The following is a 20,760-nucleotide window of genomic DNA, read 5'->3' on the forward strand; positions in this document are numbered from 1 at the left end:
GTCTGGTGGGCTGTTCCTCAACTTGCCATTTTGCCAGATGGGCTATGGAGTAACTTCCCCTGCAATTATGCAGGTGGATTGAAGGAAAGTGGCAACTTCTTAAGTGAGAGCTGTCCATTTACTGCAGTGCAGCTGTGGTGATGCACAAACCATGTCATGCACTGCTTCCACCAGGGGACAGAAGTGGCAGCTGTGTGAATGGTGGCCCTGTGCACAAGTGCTTATACAATACCTGTACAAACATGTGCAGAAGATTCTTCTTGTATAGAAGAATCACCCATTCCTCAGAGCCTGCAGCTACTCTACACCATGTATTCACTCAGGGGCTGGCTGTGGCAGAGGAATTATGGACAGAGATGGGCACAAGATGAAAGCAAAACTAGCCATAAAATGTAATTTTTCTACTTTTAAAAATGATTACAGTAAAGCATTACCTAACTTAAATTTATTTGTAAAATGCTATATTATATATAGCAAGAGCACATCAATATGACAAAGTACCACTGTTTGGAACCAGTAACATCATATTTTCTATTAAGGACTAAAAGCAGCACATTTCAGAGCAACAAAACTTCAGTGCTTCTTTACAAAAGGAAGAAAATTAGTAAGGCACTTCCTCTAGGGTGCTAACAGCAAAAGCACCAGTATCCTTTGAGGCAATACAATAGTAATGAAAATGTTAATTTTAAACAGATTTACTATGCAAGACAAAGGCCTGGATGCTCCTCAGAGCAGCTTGTAATAACACTGGTCTAAGCCAGAACAAAACACAGCAGCATAGTACCAGAGTTTGTATTTTATCTTTTTGCCAGCATCATTAAGGAAAACTAACATGACCAGGTTCAAAGCAGAGCAACAGAAGGACCTCCTGCAGTCATCAGAACATCCCACAAGCTCTTCACTAAACCAGTAACACTTGCTTGGAATGGGCACAGCCCTCGTGGCTGGGCATGTATCCAGGCCTGGCTGTGCCCCTTCCTAGAGGAGTCTGACACTTCTGTCCAACAGGCAGCCAGGAGCCCACCACTGTCATTGCTTTTCAACAGCTCCAGAAATATTGGGGAGTTGGGCATTCTCCATGTTGGTAAGCCCAACAGGCTGGAAAACTCAATAACCACAGTGCTTACAGGCTGTTGTAGTCATCTGTAGCAATTCTTTCCCTAAGAATTCTTATTTCCTATACAATTTTGGAGTTCAGTAAGATTCTACTTACTGAAACTGTTTTAGAAGGTACAAATGTCTTGGCAAAGAAGAAAAATACCCACAACTCAAGAAGTTAGGCAACCTAGAAAATGGGCAAATTCTTCAAATTCCAATGCATCCTTTTGCCAGCCTTCTCTTTTTCTAACAAAATATCTGCTACTTTACATCGTCTACACATGAGAAAATCTAGATTTTTTTCTTAATTTAGGATTTACTATATTAGCATACTAACTATACTTGAAGCCACATGTAACATATCTTTGGATGTGCTGTACTAGCAGTCTTTAAACTTTCAGTAAACATAAGTTTGTTCCAGTGAACCAAATATATTAATTTCCTGTAGTGAGTATTTCTCTATACCACAGCCCATAGGTCCAAGTTGCTATACCCACATACACACTGCTCTCCTGTCTTTCATAAAATAAGTTACACTTACTGACTATTCTGGGTTAACTACTTGCTGACATCATTGTAACTCCATGGGGTCTCTCCCCACGGGGTCTCCCTCAGTTGTTCCCTTCTAGCCTGAGGCATACTGCCAAATCTCTGTCCAACACTGAATTGTAAGGATTTAAAAACAAAAAAAAAAAAAAAATAAAAATAAAGGAAGGTTTTGAGATACTCAAGCTTTTATAGGGGAAATAATCTTGGATGGGGAGGTGAAGTAATTCTGTTGCTTGTTCTTTTAAGATTGTGAAGAAAAGACAAAAGTCTCATAGTTGATCCTGCATCGTTCAGAGATGGCAGTGCCAATTCCAATGTCCAGAACAGTGGCCAATCCAAACATAATCTTTGCTTCACTGGATTTATACAACCAGTGGTTCCCAACACTGCGTTAACTTTTCTTCATTGACTGTGTTGACAACAACATGGTCACAGTCATACTGAGTGCCTCCTGTAGAGAGAAATGTCAAAGAGGGGAGGTTATCTTTCAAATAACAGACAAATACTCTAGGTTCAGAAAAGCTCTGTAAGAGCTGGTGTAGACAATTTATCTTCGACCACAGCTCTGAGAAGACAAACGTATTTTCATCACTGCCTGCTTTTGGAATTTATTTTTGAAACAGTTTTTGAATTAACCAAGATCAGTCTGCCTTATTCTCTCCACCCCTTTAGCAATTCAGTTTCTCAGCTTTTTCAGCCTGGATGGAAAAGGAAAGAAACACTGCAGTACAGTCAGGTGCAGCTCCCTGAAGACTGTCACTTCCCAAACGTCACACTTGACTATTCAGTTTTCCTGCAACAATTGTCAATTGTCACTTGGCTCTAAAAACAGAGTGAAGATGTTTAGATGATGAAGTAAGTCCTTCTGCTACCAGACAATACACACGTGACCAAGTCAGAGACCAGGTCTGGCACTCATTTACTCCTTGCCATTATAATCCTTTATTTTGACCAAATGAATCACAAGTCATCATGCCCAATGTATCACCCAGTGTTCAGCTGTTTCCACTGGCAGCTGAATGTATCTGAATGCAAAATAGAAACATTTCTTAGGAGAGCTAATCTACTTATGTGGTACAATGCCAAATATGTTCTCATAGAACATAGAAGAAACTGAGAAGCAAAGACACATTTGACTGGAGCTGAAAGTCAGAAGTGGTGGTTTTGTCCCTCAGATCTAGTATGTACTGCAGAAATGTAGGACACGTGCATTTCCTGCAGTACAACACACCTGCAAAGCAGGTGGTGTTCCCACTGGAAGTAGCAGTCTGTGCTGACCACTTATACAAAGCACCAGGACAGTCCCACAGACACTGTCTTTTTGTTCTGAACCCCCATTGCCTCACCCTCCCTGACTGAGCAAAAGACAAGCCTGGCAGCTGAAAGCTTATGATGAGTCTAACATACTGAGCTATGTAGGTAATATTATTTTTTTTTTGTAGCTCAGTTATCACTGTGAGTGCAGAAATTTTTTTAAGTGGTGTCTGATAGAATGTAAACATGTTAAGATGGGATTTTGTTTTTCAGTGGATAGAGAAACAATTTACTTTGATAGCATGATGCTCTGGACAAGGTTTTGTGCTATGCCAGTTTATCCACAAGGTGGCATTGGCAACTGCACAGTTTGCTGTGCAAATAAATGCACAACTGCATTCATTTACTGAGGAATTCTTTAACACACAATTTGTGGTCTGGAACGGATCAGCAGAGTTGGCAGAAACAGGCAATGTTCTTACTAAGCTTTCTCAAATAAAAGCTACGTGTATCTACTGTTTTGTATTTATTGTACAGATTTACTTTGTTTTAAAGCTAAGAGTGCATCAATACTCCTACTACCAGGCCTATCCATTGTAAAGTTCTTCAATTATAAATGCAGAATTGCTTTTAACATGATTTACTGAAGAGAAGGCAATGCAGTAGTATTTCTGCTTGTTTGGAACCGTCTCCCCAGAGAAGTGGTCACAGCACCAAGCCTGATGAAGTCCAAGAAGCTTTTGGACAATGCTCTCAGGCACATGGTGTGACTATTGGGGTGTCTCTTGCAGGGCCAGGAGTTGGGTGTGGATGATCCTTATAGGTCCCTTCCAGCTCAGGATATTCTATGATTCCACACGATCAGTCCTGTTTAGTTCTAAAGTGCTGGCTGTTGACTGTGCTATTTTTCTGGTTGGTTTGGGTTTTTTTGAGGGGTAGTGGTCATTGTAATTGACATAATTAATTTCACAGCATCAATTTTAAATCAATTCAAAAACAGCTAAAAAAATAATAGAACGTATATAGAAAATGATTACTCTCTTCACCCAAAAAATCAGTCATGTAACAACATCTGATTATATTAATTCTGCTAATCATTCAATCTGCTACTTTTTTAGACCTTCTGTGAAGCTCTGAAAATGAAGTTCAGAAAGAGTATCTACACAAATCAAATTACTATGACAAAAGTGATTCCAAAATACATATCAAGTGCTTACAGACCCCAGGCTGCTATGGCAGAATCTCACACTTGCCATATAGGCACAGCCATTAACAAACAAAAGAACCCCACCTTTTGGCATCTAATCACATCAGTATACAAGCCTGCATTTACATCAGTATACAAACCTGCCTTTGCTTTCCTAATATCCTTTGGCTATTGCACCTACAACTGGTATGTAAGAAAATTTGCACTTACAGAAATTAAAGTTAATGAAAAGTTAGGTTGTTCTTGCTTCACCCTTTTAAATAATCATATTCACATTGCCTAAAAATTAACTGAGGCTATCTACAGCGAGTGGTCACTGAGAATACAAGATAAGCAAGTACTGTGGGTTACTAAATTGTATGTAGGAGAAATGAAATGAAGTCTTAGGGCCTGTATAATTCAGGAGGTCAAACTAGCTGATCGGGTCTTTTTTGCTTCTAGATTAAAGCAACTAAAGCACCATCCTTAATTTAGTGTGTATCCCACTGCAAATACCATGTAATTAAGACCCAATGTAATGAGATAACATTTGCTTACCTTTGATATCTAAAACCAGCTTGGGTTTCATCTTGCTATAAATTCTGCCATCGGGACTAATATGCCAATATTGTTTGTCTTCATTCCGTTCAAATGACAGACCGAGTTTAGAGCCAGGAGTTATAAGATTTCCAACAATTGTCAAGCAGCAATCCTCTGCCATCTGTGTCATCAGAAAGGCAACAGCAATTACTCAGAATGGCTTTACTTCTACTGTCCACTGTTGGTTTTTTTTTGTAATCAAATTGGAGAGATAGCATCAGGTGAGAATAGAATTCAGGAATGACTTTCCCTCCAGGAATCCATTTTTGCCCCAAACTCAAGACTTATCTTTCTTTTGTTCCTGTTTATGCCAACACTCTCTTCTACACAGGAACATTAAAATAACTATGTTCTATCAGATCAAAAGGAACAATTAGCACCTGTCTATAGCAGTGGCCAATAACTGAAGATTACATTGATACCATGGAAGATTAAATTGCCAGTACTCTTGTATGAAGTATGTTCTTGGTTATCTCTTCCAGGCTACAGCAATTGCCAGCCCAGAGACTTTTCTATGCATCCTGGAATCTTTAATGCTCATCTTCTGTCCCATGTATGAATTTATTAGTCACTACCCACCAAGATCAGAGTAACCCTTTCATGTGAGCTCCCTTGTGTATTTTAACCCTTCCATACTGTGGCAAGCAGTTCGAAATCCTAACTACCATTATTTAAAAAATATATATAAATTAAAAATAAATTTAGATGCAAGTAGTTTTATTTGATGTGCTCCTCGTGCTTGGATTATTTTAAAGGATGTGTTGTCTATGCTATGTTTGCAGAGACTACAAGCACATCATCCCTCAAAGTGTACCCTTTGTAGGCTAAAATGTCCTCACTATTTTGTCTCTTCCTTGCAATAGAGGCTCTCCATTTCCTCTGAACATATTTTTTTCCTAAACATTTCTAGTTTTGCAGTAACCTTTTCATAAAGAGGACATAGCTGCACAGTATCAAGTGTGTGAATTTCACGGGGTCTAACAGTAACATTTGCTTCTTTGTTCTACACTCTTTTCCTAGTCACTTGTATTACTTGAATCCAAACATCTGCAAATGTCTTCTTGGTTAAAAAAAGAGCTGGCAAAAATCAAGGTTATTTCAAAAGAGTGTTAAGGCTAAGTAACAGTCAATTTTTCTACTTAAACAGTGATTTTCAGTAGATCATCATAAACTGCACCTTTAAACTACTGAATGCACTTCTGTGGCAGATTGAACGCTCATCTGTCATTGTTGAAATGGCCCTAAATTATTCTACAAGTACTTTTGAAAGAACTTTTTCTTGAAAAAGTCGTACTTCTGACTGTCATAATCTAGAATTAAAGAAAGTTGATTTGGTTGTGAAATTCTCACTGGTATCTGAAGCATTCTCTAGTGGGACAAGGAGAGCTCTGAGCTTAGACATTAGGTTCCCTAGGCCAGAACTTAACCCATCTCCATGAAACTCGTGAAGAGTAAGGAGACCTGCATTCACATCTGAAAAAAAGAGCAGAACTGCTTTCATATCTTGCTTACTGGTTATCCCACATACTTGAAACAGCCCTTCCTTGAAAACCCCAGGCACAGCTCAAGGTCCCATCTCATGACTCAGTCCCTGAGATGACCCAAGCTTACAGGAAGGTGCAGGTTCTTCCAGTGACCTGTGTCTGCCTCTGTGCAGGGAGTTACTCACCCAGGAGCTCAGTTTTCTTTGGAATATATGGGCGAACCCAATTTGTGGTTTGTGCAAAATGGATTTACTACCATTCACCAGAAAGATGGCAGAGCTCTGTAGGAGTTCAGTCACTTAAGATCAATGTTGCCAGCTTGCACTCTGCACTAAGCTACCCGATTGCTATACAGCACAAGCCGTGGATTTTCTGTGCACAGAAAAATTGCTTTATGAGATACAGAAAAAGGGCAAAAACCAGGAGCATTTATCCAAAGCCATATAATACCACACTGTCTCAATATGAAAACTTGTTGACATGTTTGAGAAGCACCATCAAAAGAGAAGTCTTTTATATGTCATATTAAAGCTTTTAGCTTACTTTGCATCATTTTGCTGTCTGCATAAATCCCTTTTACAACTGCATGTGTCCTGTAAACATGTCCGAACAATGCCTTAGCTTATTAACAGTAAAATTCTTCCCTCCAGCATAGATGACATAGTTATAAATGGCTCCTTTGAAGTTATACAATCCTATAGAAAAAGTTCACATGATTCTTTGCAGTCAAGCTGTTTAACAGTATTAAAGTAACTTAATTTTCTTTTGGCTGGCATCCCTACCAAAGACTGTTCATGCTCTAACATTATATGAACTGTGCATACCTCTGCTCACCTCAATGACAATTTGCACATGATTAGTTTTATGGACTGTGAGAAAAGTAGGGCTTCATTTGGAAACTTGCACAGAAGAAAGGAAAAAGGATGGATTTGACTAATACAGGGATAACCAGAAAACAAACAAAAAACCCAAAACAAAACCAAAAAACCCACCCCTAAATGGCACAAAAGAGTGGGATTTTATCTTTAAGCTTGCTTAAATGCAGAAGAGGATATTGTCCTAGGGTGACTTTATGATGTTTATATTTTTAACCATCTGTTTCCTCCCAAATTTGCTCTAAACCAGTACAAATACCAACCTACATTACACTAACTGTCCTACTGCAAGGTATGCATAGTTCAAAATATTATCAGGAAGGGTCTCTCTCCTGCTTTGATAGTTTTGCAATACTTTCTTTCCAAATTTCCATTATATCAAAAAGTATCATACAACTAGTTTGTATCACCTGAAAAAGCTAGAGTTGGTTAAAACAAAACAACACCCACAAAAACCAACTCCCTACAGAAAGATTACATTATAGCTGAAACAGATTAAGCCTATAAAATAAATGAAGATGCTGCAGTAGGAATTAAATTCATAAAGCCCTACTACTGGAGAGGAAAAGAGAAAATGCACATTGAACTCAAACCTTACCCGACACCTTATGAATCCATCCTGATAAACCCAGATTTGATCATCTGAGTCTGTATCTTCTGCAACCTGTATTCTGAGAAGATTCAGATTATCTAGGTTGCCATCAGCTGACATGAATTTTCCTGTTTCCTTGTTTCGAAGCCTGAAGTACACACGTTTCTGCACAAAACCAAAGATCTCTTTAACCACAATCTCAGCAGAGAACGCATCCTGCTCCGAGTTAACTTCAGAGCAGTTACTGTCAGTGCTGAACCCCAAACATCCCTCTTTCTTTCTGAAAGTATAAGTTTTTAATTTGAGAATGTAATGCAGAAGCCCATAAACATCTGGACAAGACAAGCTGTGAGAACTCAACACTCTGCATGGAGAGTTTTAGACTTTTCTATGCACTGAAATCAGCACACAGTGGAAAGCTAAAAATTTTTACTTCAGAGCAGAATGAACTTTTCTCTGCTAATTCCACTCCATATATGCTCTAAGCTTTCATTAAGGGTGCATTTGTGTGGCCTCTTACACATGAACACTTCTGTTCAGACAAGCTCTCAGCAGGGCAGTCAAAATGCATTATTCCTAATTCTGCTTAAGGCTATGCAAAGACAAAGCTATGACAGCAAGCAAATGAAGCTGGTTACAGGTACAAGTAACCTATGACTTAGAAAAAGCTGTTTCTCCAATGAAATATGGCTCAGCAAGAACCTCAAATGTTAAAGCTCCCAGGACTGCTGAATCATTGGACAAGATCACATGGAACAAAATATTATACATATTTATAGAGCAAAACACATTTATAGAGCAAAATAATGAGTGCATGACAAGAATAAATTTTGCATTAGATTTGCAAATTATTCTGCCAAATAATAAACAGGGAGGGACTTTTCCTCTTAAATCAACACAAAATCACTACTAACTGAACTATCTTTTTTTCTTTTTTTAACCAATTTTCTTGTGTTCCATAAATAATGCAGACAGTATGTCAGCAACCAGTCTGGGTGCTAGTTATGAAACAACTTAAAATCATTTCTATGTAGCAGTTATAGCCATTATTTATTAATCCTTAATTAATCCTTATATGCTGTCTTCTGTACTTTGGTTTAAAGGATGCTTAATTAACAGTTTAAGCTGCAAAGCCATGTAACATATTCAAACAGCTTTTATTACACACAAAACTCCGGATTTCTTTACACAATTGCCAATGCTGAAGTTTGTCACATGCCTGTGACAAGGCTGTAATGCTGCTTACAGCTCCATAATATCTCCCCAACCCCATGACAAGATATAAATTAGTGCTTGACAAGTCATGTCAGAGCCCACTCACCTGCAGTAAAGGTCTCAGAGAACCTATCTGACAAAAACCACTGGCTTTATACCAATCTGGAATTTCATTTGGTGTTAACATCATCTGACGTCCCCTGTAATTACTGTGTTCATAAATTATCCATCTATGAGGAGAAAAAATAAGACAATGTTTTAACTGCCAAATTCTGCTTTGGAATCAATAAATGAGTTTAATAGAAATCTGTCCCACAAGATAGTAATGTTTAGCTTTGGAAAGCCAATTACCTTCTTTGTAACAGGCCTTAAAAAATAATAAAATAACATCCTGATTTAGGTCAGCCACACTGAGATGGTACACAGGAGTTCTAATTTTAGAATCCTATTATTTAAAAATTACAAGCTGAATGAAGCACAGCATTTTCTTGGGAGAACCCAACTTTTAAATACCATTTGTTTTCAGGAGGCACTGTGACTCCTCAAGGAGCACAGATCTATATGCAGTAAATGCTACATTGCTGCAGGTGCAGAACCAGCTGGTTTGTGTGTCTGAATTTGGACAGGCCTGGTTCACATGAGAAAGAAAGAACTACTATGGATGCAGACTGGAACTAGCAAATACTGGAAACTGCAACAGGGTGAAGTTCTCTTGGGTATTTTGATAGAGGTTTTATTTTATAACATCTCTATTCTTTCCAAATACCTGCAAGGGGTGGGGAAGAGACAGAGCAAGAGTGCACCTCGAAAAAATTTGTTTAGCACTCCCTAACATGCATCCAACTATGCTTAAAATCACACATTGAGTGTAATCTGTCAGAACCCAACTTCTGATTCTCCATTATTGGCACAGCCAGTGAATTATGTCTGGGCTTCAAAATAGGCTGCCATACAGTGCAATTTCTAGAGTTTTCTCACAGTGATGTGCTGGGACTGTCTGGCAGCCATGGGGGTTTGAGCACATGAGCACTCAATATGCTCATTTTCAGGTTACCTCCCTCCTCTGACTGATTTGTCACCAGACTTCTCCATCCAGAGGCAAACTCACTTTAATTTTGGTGCTTTTTCACTGCCTAATACACATCTATCCCCAGGAATTATAAATGGAGGTATCTTAGCAAAGGAAGAGAAGATGAAACTCTCTTCAATAAGGGAGGCAGCAGGGGCAAGGAAGCTGTGAACCCTGTATTTTGACACATTTCAGCAGCTGACACTGCTATAATGAAATCCAAATTTACATAGTACATTCTATGTTTCCAGTGATCCACCAAAATAAAAAAAAAAAAAAACAAACCAAAAAACAAAAACAAGAAAAAAACACCCCACATATATTCACTGGCAGGAAACACACACAATTCACAATTCCATTACCTAGAATAGTGATACTGGCAAAGAAATAACTTGATGTTTGACTTCATGTTATGGAAAGTGAGAATCAACTATATTGTGGTTATGGTGAAAGATACTGAAACCTTTGGGGGATTCACAGTACAAACATTTACCTTCTCTTACAACCTTTGTTTCAAAGTTCAGTTCAGTGTGCTAAGAAAACTCTTTGACCAGTTTATCCTGATGGGGAAAATGATTTACTCTACAGATTGGCTTATTAGCTATCCACTTGAGGGCAGTCTTAAGCTACCCAACAGCATCTCTTAGCACACATCTTGGAAATTTACCTCTTCAAAAGAACACATGTAAATGCAAAGCAACAGTAATATGGACCTATCATTAAAACAAAACAAAAAAAAACCCCGAATCACTAAACCAAGCAAAACTGGGGGGCAAGTATCTTAGAGGTAGAGATTAACAACAGGGGAAAAAAAAACAAGAACAGAATTCAACAGATCTGCTGGAATTCTAGAATATAGGACAATAAATTTTAAAAGCATTTTAAAAATCCTTCCAAACAGCTTTTAAACTTCATGACAGAAGTTTAAAATGAAGTAAACTTCATGACTATTTTTTGCATAGTCTTCAAAGGTATGTTCAGAGAACACAACTGCTTAAAAACAGCTACCAGATCTAACTGCTAGATTCTCATCCAATTCCTGAAGTAAAAGGGACTATTACTACTAACACCAGGAGAGGTGAGCTCATGGTCTGATTGTACCTCTGTGTCCATAGCAGAGGTTAAAGGATGACCATGAAGACTTATTAAAAAACATTTTGAACTTATAACACAGATCACAAACCAAATTATTTTTTACAACTGAGACATAAACCAAGAGCAGAGAAGTTGGTTTTAAGGATGCTATTCAAGCTGATTTTTATAATATGACATGAGAGAAGACATGAGTTTCCCTGAGAGCTTGATTCAAATTCATTTCAACTCCTAGCAAAGGACATGAGTCAGTGATAATATATTGTTGAGACAGGATATGAAAATGCTCTATAAGATGAAATGGCATTAATGCACCACACACATGATATTCTAATTTTACATTCTGTGGTTCCATTGCACCTGTAAGTACTTCACTCTAAAGAATCAAAAGGTGATTTTAAACTTACATGCCACCAAGGACTTGAAGTGAAGCTATGCGAGGATTGTAGCCCAGGAACTGAAGATTTAAGATTTCTGCACTGAACTCGATTTTCTTTCCTTGGAAACCCGTCTTTTCAAAAAGAGCTATGCAGGGCTCAGACAGCTCCTGCAAAGGAAGATAAATGCTTTTATAGGATGTTGGAATTCCAGATGGTGACTGTAAAGATCAGTACTCCACATACTCCTTTTATTTCAGAGGTTTCTTCTGGAATGTTTAAGATCAAAAACCCTGAATGTTTCTGCTCTTTAACTCTCTAATTAAACTTGAAAAGTCATAAAAAACCCTTATACAAAATACACGAGGGATCTGCTTGCATGGAACACAAACTTCCTTATCTTCAGGCACAAAGACCTCTGTGGCTGGTTCTTGCACAATACCTTAAGTATGTTTTAAAATACATTTTAATCAATGCCATATCTCTCTTCCATTGCACTAACCCCCACTCGTGGGAATTTTCATACAAAGAGCTGAACAGACAGTAAGATAATATTGGTTTCTACAGCTTCAAATGATGACAGCCTTGTCAGCACCGCTTATCACTTATTGCATTAATTTTTAACTTTTACAGTAGGTTACAGCAACTTCAATCTCTGACTAGACAAAAGATTCAAGATTCATACTACTGAGGTAAAAATTCACGACAAGTGAAAACTGTAACATTGGAATCCTCCAGATTGCTGTGGGGAGATGATTCTTCTCTGTCAAAATGCTTCTGATGTCAGAGGGATTCTGCCCACACAAAGCTCTCTACAACGTTGAATCCAATTTGAATGTTTTCTGGAAAAGGAACTTTGGACTCTTTTCTGTGGGGCAAGGTATCTGTAGTGGACTGAAAATAACCTGTCATAATGAAGGCCTTCCTCTGGAAGCTGGGAGGTAGGGTTTGAAACTCCCCAGGGTAAAGTCAATTAAGCCTGAGTGTCCTGGTGCTGCAGCGTACACTCATAGACAGAAATGACACTGCCACTCCCTTTCTCACAAATCTTGCAGCCAACAACTGCATCAACCCAACGCCGCAGCCAGAGGAGCTCCTTCCTTCTGGCACTCACACATCAGCTGCGTCGGGAACGCCTGACATGACGCAAAGTCTCGACAGACTCCCGGCCGCCCTCAGGCATGGAAACAGGCCTGCATGCAGAGCTGGCTCCATGCATGCGTGGCAGCTCACATATGCATGCTTCCATGGGAATTTATTGCGCAAGACCTCCCATCTACCCATTTCTAACAGTGCTTGAATTCCTCTTTAATCTTCCTTGAGATGTTTAAGGGCTCAGATGACGGCGTTGCATGAGCGTCACCATTACCTTCCCAGCAGTCCAGTTTATCACAGAGCAGCTGAGCTCTGCTTCCTGATGGCACACATGCTGCTAGGCTGTGGAGAATTCCAGGAGAGGCCTTTTCCCTCTACTCCAAAATCAGAGTATGCTCAGCCCCACCATGAAAGGCAACAGCAGTTAGATTGCCATGCACCACCATGGGTGAAGAGCTCAATGGGACCAGTCACACTGTGATGACATCTCTGAACTCTGAGCCCTTTTACAGACTGGCACCTGCCCTCTGAGACATGCAACTTCTCAGACAACAGCCTTTCAGCCTCATGCCATGCTTTAGAAATAATCCTCTTGTAAAGAAAACAGAAACAGAAAAGAAAATCCTCCAATTTTCTGCCACACCTTACACTGGGCTTTTTCTTTTTTTTTTTGATTCAGCAGCAATACTGTTATATAAAACAGTGACAAGTGCAAGGTCAGCTCATAAATTTTCTGACAGTTTTTTCCCATGTACTGCACTGTACCAAGCTGGTGTTCCTGCAGATCTACATTTAGTTATTCCACAGGGTTTCTCATTACAGATGATTGTTCAAGTATAAACCACATTCACAGCTGTTTTTTATAGTATGCTCAGGAAGAAGAACATGTGTCAAATTCAAGAAGGAAAAATGCTATTTTCTATCTGCAGCACAACGACGTGGAGGATGTAAAGCAATCACATCCAAGATATAGTGAAATCTAATCTAACCCCCCAAAACCCTTGAGCTTATAAACAGCCCTTAATATAATTTCATAAGTTCTCTTATTTAAAAAAGCCCTTTTAGCTTTCACTTAAAGTGTATCAAATATCCCTTTAATTTCCTTTTTTATGAGCCCTTAAAAATGATCCCTTCAAAGAGGTGTTTAACTAGATAAATACAGTATCATGACATGAAAACAGCAAAGGTTGTTCTTATATAGAAATGTCATGAAAAATCCTGAGGAAAGTTATAGAAATGGCAGATGGTACGGAGGAATTAAGATTGGCACTGCCAAAATACAGTCCCAAAACATGTCTGACAGGTGAAACCAGGAGCTAAAATAATAAGGCTCAAGCTTTAGGAAAATCATGAAAAATAAACAATGTAAGTAGTAAGACAGAAATAATCATTCCTTCTATTCTGGTTTGCTAATAAACCAATGAGCAAAGTAACCCATTCTCCTCTTTTCTGCAGCTAGGGAGCCTCTGAAGAAGGAAGCAGCAGCACATGATTTGCAGACAGATGCAGCTCTGTGCTGCTGTCTGAAGTGTGATAAAATGTAGGGCTAGAACAAGTTTCACAAGTGTAAAGAACTTAAAGAAGCACAGAACTGGCATTTGTGTTTTAACACATCAGTCTCTGTCACAAATAGTAAATCATTTAAAAGTAAGCTGATCCTTCCAGCTTGAAACAAGCATTTTAAAGCCAGGAACTATTGAAATGTATTTTAATTCATGGCAATCACCCACCAAGCTTGGCTAGAAGCAGTTCTATTGTTTTTAATAAGATCTGTCTACTAGACAGCCCAAGAGTTCAGAAAGCAGACCTACTTGCTGCAGTTGCTTGTTTAGAGTACATAAAAATTCTCCAGAGCCATGAAAGAGGATGACACATTTCAGCTCTCCTTCATCAACTGCTACACCACTCACAGGTTGCCAAAATTACAGTGGAGTGCTATAAAGCTGCTGAATTCAAAGAGGAGATTCAAGAGAACTCATTTTTTAAAAGAAGTACTATCTCCTCATGTTGCTGTAAGTTCCTGGAATCTTGACCACATTCTGCTAGTAATTACTTTGATCTCAAAAGACACTTGCAGATTCCATAAGTGATCCATCATAATCATTGGTTGTAAGCTTGAGCAAACTCATTCCTGGCCACTGATGAGTTACAAAATATGTAAATGTAGTTTAGTTTGTATCCACCACACATAACAACACAGCCTGATTTTGCCAAATAGTATTGGGTGTTGCTTTACCTTATCTAGAAGGGTGCATTATTTTGTGATTAACTCAAATTCCATTGTCCTGATGATAACAACAGTATCTTATAATTACATGTATTTCATGCAAAGTTGCTTAATTAGGCCTGCTTTTTAAATATGCATCCAAAACAAGGTCCATGGTACAGATATTTCTTCACACCATCCTACCACCTCCTCAACCCATTCTAAGTGGTCTCTCCTACAGGAAATAGACTTGACTCTTTACAGAAGTTATTTTATAAGTTATTATTAAGAACAGGCACCCCAGGCAGTTGCTTCTGTAACATCTTCTCCTTTACAAAAACAGCACAGAGGTCAAGAAAACCTGACTAACTGCAGCTAGGACATTTAACTGCTACTGCACAGAAAAAAACCCCAACCAAACCAAACCAAACAAACCAACCCCCCCACCACCCCAAACCCTCCTCTGTTGTATGCATACCCTAGAATTTTTATGTTGCAAAAAAAGGTATCTTCACTGTCCTTATCTTTACAATATTTGGAATAGGTTTTACTTACAATATTTATGATCTGTAAAGACTTTAGAACTGCTTGGGGTGAACAACCCATTGCTGTCAGATCAGGATAGATCCCTTCTTCCAACACATACTGGTTACCGGCGAATTCCTCCTGGTCAAACACTATGCAGCTGCAAAAAGAAGGAGAAGAAGTTCCCTCTTAAGACATCTGTGCCAGTCAAATGCATAAAATGCAGATGCATTATTTACAATGCTTTGCCTGAAAGATTAATGTGCAAACAGCAAAGCATTGTTCTCCCTAAGTCCCCATATATGAAACCACCTCATGGGTTAGAAAGCTGGTTGCTTTTCTAAAACTTCTACTATTTTAGTGATTTTGCATTATTCATTCAATATAACTTACCTGCCATCTAAAATTTTTGAAGACTTCACAGCAAATGAATCAATACATCTTGTGTTTTTTTCAAATATTTGGCAGTTACCCTTGAATTCAGGCTCTGAAAATAACTGGACCTTTAAAAAGTTATAAACATATTTAAGGAAATTAATTCTTCTACCTTCAATTACATCTTTACCATTAATTCTATAATTACATAAAAACACACTTATAACACCCAGTCTTCCTTGGTTACCTATGTTTGTCACTTCTTCAGTGTTACAATCCTTGCTCAAGAGAGCAAGGTAACAACTCCAAAAATTACTTCTGGCTGTAAATCATTTAGTGACATACAAAATAATTAAAACAACAATAACAAGTATATCTTCTTGGTGTATCTGCTGGGTAAGATGTTTAAATTCCCAAAGAGTGGCCAGAACAGGCACACCTTTATTAAAAGGCCATAAAAAAGATTTCTTTTATATTACTAATCTGCTTAATCTCCAAAAGCCATACTCTTCCCAATAAATGAAAACTCCCTGCCTCTCAGAACACTAATGGTGTATAATCCTGGCAAAGTACTCAGACAGTGTGCCAAGAAGCATGGTATATATTCCCAGGGTAGATGGGCTTTATAGGCCTGTTACAGCTACAGACACAGTCTCATGTTCTTTCTCTGCTCCAAGGATAAGAGAGGATACATCCCCCAGAGTGTTTTGCCTCTATCAAAAAATAAAAAAAATTAAAAATTCTAAGCAGCAAACTTGCTAATTTGGCTAGAGGATAATTAGCCATGATCACACAGAAGTCATTCACATTACAACATGCCTACCAGCTTTATTCACTCTTAACAGAGATAGAAGTGTGGGCAGGTACAGCATTCTCCAAAGAGGAGCACGCTGACAATGGATGCAGTCTGTTGGCTGCAAGCCACTACTTCTTGTTTCCTTAGGATAAGGTCTTCCTTAGGATAGGGTCTCAACAGGCACATAATGTAAAGATGCAAATTATTTTTCCTGCACACAGCTGAAAGTAAGCAGCCTTGAGATTTTTATTCCCCATAGTTTATGCATTATCCCTGTGCAGGGGATTCCAGTGAAGCGTGCTACTAATCAGGAGTAGCAAACCAGGACAGCTAAGAATCATCTCCTTGGGTTTTAGGGCTGTGATATACTCACTACTTTGACTGAAATGAAAATAAAAATAACAATAACTTTGTATAGGGACAAACCTGAAAACTTGAAAAGGTTCAGAAATTAAGAAGGATGAAAAAAGCTGCCCATTAGCCTCACTGCCAAAACTACATATTAATATTTGCACAAAGGAGACAATCCAATGTAGAACTATATTAACTCACTGAACAGACAAGTTCTCCCCGCCACTTCCTTCCCTTATGTTATTGACAAAAATGGTATTAACATTTAAGCACAACTCAGCAGTCCTTGTGAGTAAACAGCTCCCTTCAAGTGCAACCACCACTAGCAAAACTCTTAACCAAAGAAATAGGTTCACAAGGAATTAAGTCAGCTGTAACAAGAACAACATCTATCCTGTAGTGCCCTCACCAAAACATCATCTGTTTGTAGAGCCCTCAGCAACAGACTCCAGGTGCTGCACCTCTGCATAGAGGGCTGCAGGCTCCAGCTCCATAAAACAATCACTGATACCCCAAAACACCTCACTTGCTGAACCAAGACATTGCCAGCGCCCTAAGAAAGTTCTGATAGCAACTGTGTATCAAATCCCACCTTCCTTGGGTCTTAATGTGCCTTACTCAAGAGGTTTGGAAAGTAGTCTTTCTCCACCTGCAGTCTTCAGTCCTTGACTAGTCAGCCATCTATGCAAATACCTGAGTGTTCCCCTGGACAAACAGCCACCTTTTTATTTACATGTTACAGACACTGCACAGTTTCATGTGCTTAGAGAAGTATCTTACCTTGACTTTACCCCTCTCGCTTCCAACAATATCCTGCAAAAGTTTTGAGGGGAAAGAAGAGAAAAAATATTTTCAACACCGATAAAATAAAATACAAAATTTACTATTAATTATCATTTAAATAATGTAAATAAACTGAATTTGATAGAAAAAGTAGAGTTCCAAATACTTCAGCAAAACTTGCAAAACAAGTAGGAAATTAGCTCCTTACCATAACAATGGGTTGAACTGAAGATATTTTGCAATTCTTTCCCCCCCATGCCTCAATGCTGGGATACAGCCCTTTAGCCAGTATATACTGCTCCCCTGTAAACTCAGGATTCTCATAAGCCACCCATCTAAAAGAGAAAGAAGAGGAGAGTGGTTGGTAGAAGTCACACTACTTTACCAAAATGCAGATGTGTACATTCATTACTGTCTTAATGTAAGAACAAATAAAGTTTCTGAAGTGCCAAATTGTGATGCTGTTAAAACCCTAAACAAACCAGTGTATGTGATAGTGCAAACCCTATGCAAATTGTATTACCTTCTTGCACTATGTTGATACAAATCAGAGTGAATGAGCTAAAGCAAAGCACAAGTTCAGACACATCACATATCCTAAAAGTTATCTTCAGTAAGAATATTTTAAGATGTTTTACAATTCTCCTATTTTACCAAGGTCAAGTTCTTCTCTTTAAAAAAAAACCAAAACAACTAAAAAAACCCAAAAAAAAGCCCCCCAAAAAACCCAAACAAACAAAAAAAAAACACCCCAAAACACCAGACAGATATCAGAATATAGCTTTTTCAACAAAACTAACTTTCAGAGCAATCTGAACAGTAAATGTAGCAATGCTGACTTTTAATGTTGCCTGTAGCTACAGCTCAGTTGTGTTCAAGCAAATACACACCCCAACAGGATGTTGAGCTGCAACAAGAGGCAAATATGCTAAGCAAGAGGAGACTGTTCCTTACTAGCAATCAGAGAGAGCAAGAAGAATATCCTTGAAATCTAAGCACCAAAACCACCACAAAATTGACCAGATCAATGTAATTAAATGCAAAGCTGTTATTGTAACTACTCAGCTGGATCTCATGCTTGACATAGGCCACAAACTCGGAGATCTGCATCAAGTCTTCTGTCTCAGTCAGAATATGCCTTTTTGAAAGACTTTCAACTTTTGACATGATACACACTTGAAGTATTGGAAAAGCAACCAAAATCACTACATATATCTCTCTGATGTCCAATTACTCCTGCAGTCTTTAGGTCCAGTCTTAAATATCTGCTATCAGTTAGTCTTGCTAAGAATAGTAGACTACATTCAATATATCTTCTATTACAGTGTTCTTCTCACCCTGGTTGCATAATGAAAGCCCAAAAAAAGCACTTCCTGCATCTATACTACCTTTGATTTTGTGATAACCTGCAGAACTTGACTTGCTTTTCACTACTATATTTCCCAAGCCTTCCTATACTGACAACTCTTTTTTTATCTGTTTGGTTGTTTTTTGAGTGCCCATATGAGATCAGACCACAGTAGCAGCTGCATTTCATTCTTTATATTTATACAGGAATAAGGACATCTTGCTGGCTCCTGATTCTACCAGAAAAACTTCTACTCAGAGTCAACCTGCTTTTAATTTTAGCCACTGTAGTGCATAATGAGTATATGCTAGGTTATGCCAAAATTCACTTTCAATTGGCTCAGAAACTTACTGAGTTTCTACACTAGCAAAAATTTCATATCACAAAGCAGTAAAATGATACAGATCTTAAAATCTGCAGGGGAAGGTAACTCTCAACATCAAAATTCCCCATTAATTTATGTGAGTTGATCAACTGGATTCTACTAAGCTGCAGTTTTACTCCAGGTACAAATGCCAGAGTCTCTGCAGATACAAAAAGTGGGATAACTTCAAACTGAAATAAAGGTGCATCAACATGTATGTGCCAAGAGTATGAACTTTGTTTTACTCGTCCATGGCAAACACTCAAACAGTGAATCACAGACATCACTATTCACGTCTCTTGGTTTGCCTCAGATATAATCAATTATTCCAACTTGTTACACACTAATTACTTACGGCATATTTCAAGGTCCATTTCAAAATCACCTCAGAGTAATTCATCAAAGAGACATTGGTATGTACAATAAATTGAGCAGAGAGTTCAAATGTCTCAGGTGTGTCTATACCTGTGTACCTGTGTATCACATATGCCAACAGCAGTGAAAATGAGGTTTCCTTAAGCGATTTCTTCAGGAGGCATTCATTAGATTTTTCAGTGCTAAGTGCCAGGATACAACTATGGTGCACAGTAGTTTTACTCAATTGAAATCTATGCAAACAAGTGTTTTTGATATAAAATAAACTGTAAGACATATCAGCAGCCTCCTAAGAACCCCTTGATAGCAGTTATTTAGTTCCCCCATCTAAAAGCCTGAATGCAGAAGTAATCAACGAATCCCACTTGCACATGTTTACATTTAAATAAATGGGATTTAAATAATTAAATGCCACTCTTCTATGCAAGTCAGACAGTTCCTAGAGTCAGGGCTTAGTGGTGAAATACTTGTGCTTCTCCACTTCATTCAGAAGCCCATATAAGCTGCTGAAAGTAGTAATAACATCATCAAGGACAGGCAGCTGAATTCAGTACCAGCTAAACCTGCCAGACCTCAAGATTATCCCTGGGAAGGAGCACTGCCTTAATCCAACTTCTGACTTCACAGAAAGGCCTGGAGAGCAAGATATTGCCTCCACAGCGGAGCAAGAGAGTCACACTCCAGCTGCCAGGCACAACAAAATCTGAAGTGCTGCTCTGCAGCATGGCAGCAACCATCCTGCCCCACAGGGAGTGAGCTCTCCTGGCACGACAGATTTTGTAACCCCCAGGTGCACAAACTGCCCTCGTGAGGCTGAGCAGCAGCTCCATCCCAGGCTGCTGGCAGGAGGGTGCTGGAGACCTTTCCTCCTGGGCACCATCCATGCCCCTGAACCAGAAGCAGCATAAAGCTTTGATTGTGCTTTATGTTTAATTGTCAGTACTATTACACGCAGAGAATCTTTCTCCAAAAACCTCTATGTACGACATCTAGGAAGTGCAGCTCCAAACAGAGCCTGAATGTACAGGCAAGAAAATAATCCAGACATGGGTAGCTCACCAAAAATCAGATTTGCCCTCACTTAGCCCAGGACTCACCTTGTCTGACTTTAGGAGGGAGGTCAGAAAGTTACCTGGCACTTGCAGACTTGT

General features: G+C 38.8%; 1 protein-coding gene across 1 annotated transcript in view; it reads right to left on the reverse strand.

Moving 5' to 3' along the window:
• Positions 1-484: 484 nt before the first annotated feature.
• The window catches only part of CRYBG1 (crystallin beta-gamma domain containing 1), a 96,478-nt gene continuing 76,202 nt past the window's right edge, over positions 485-20,760 (reverse strand). Inside the window, 9 exon segments of the mRNA XM_054291726.1 lie at positions 485-2,098; positions 4,646-4,808; positions 7,645-7,803; positions 8,960-9,083; positions 11,422-11,561; positions 15,248-15,377; positions 15,611-15,720; positions 17,520-17,552; positions 17,731-17,857. Coding sequence (XP_054147701.1) covers positions 2,010-2,098; positions 4,646-4,808; positions 7,645-7,803; positions 8,960-9,083; positions 11,422-11,561; positions 15,248-15,377; positions 15,611-15,720; positions 17,520-17,552; positions 17,731-17,857 — 1,075 coding nt within the window. The 3' untranslated portion in view covers positions 485-2,009.

This window comes from Melozone crissalis, unplaced genomic scaffold (genome assembly GCF_028551555.1).
Source record: "Melozone crissalis strain CALT ecotype California unplaced genomic scaffold, PUWL_Pcris_2 ptg000106l_1, whole genome shotgun sequence".
NCBI lineage: Eukaryota > Metazoa > Chordata > Aves > Passeriformes > Passerellidae > Melozone > Melozone crissalis.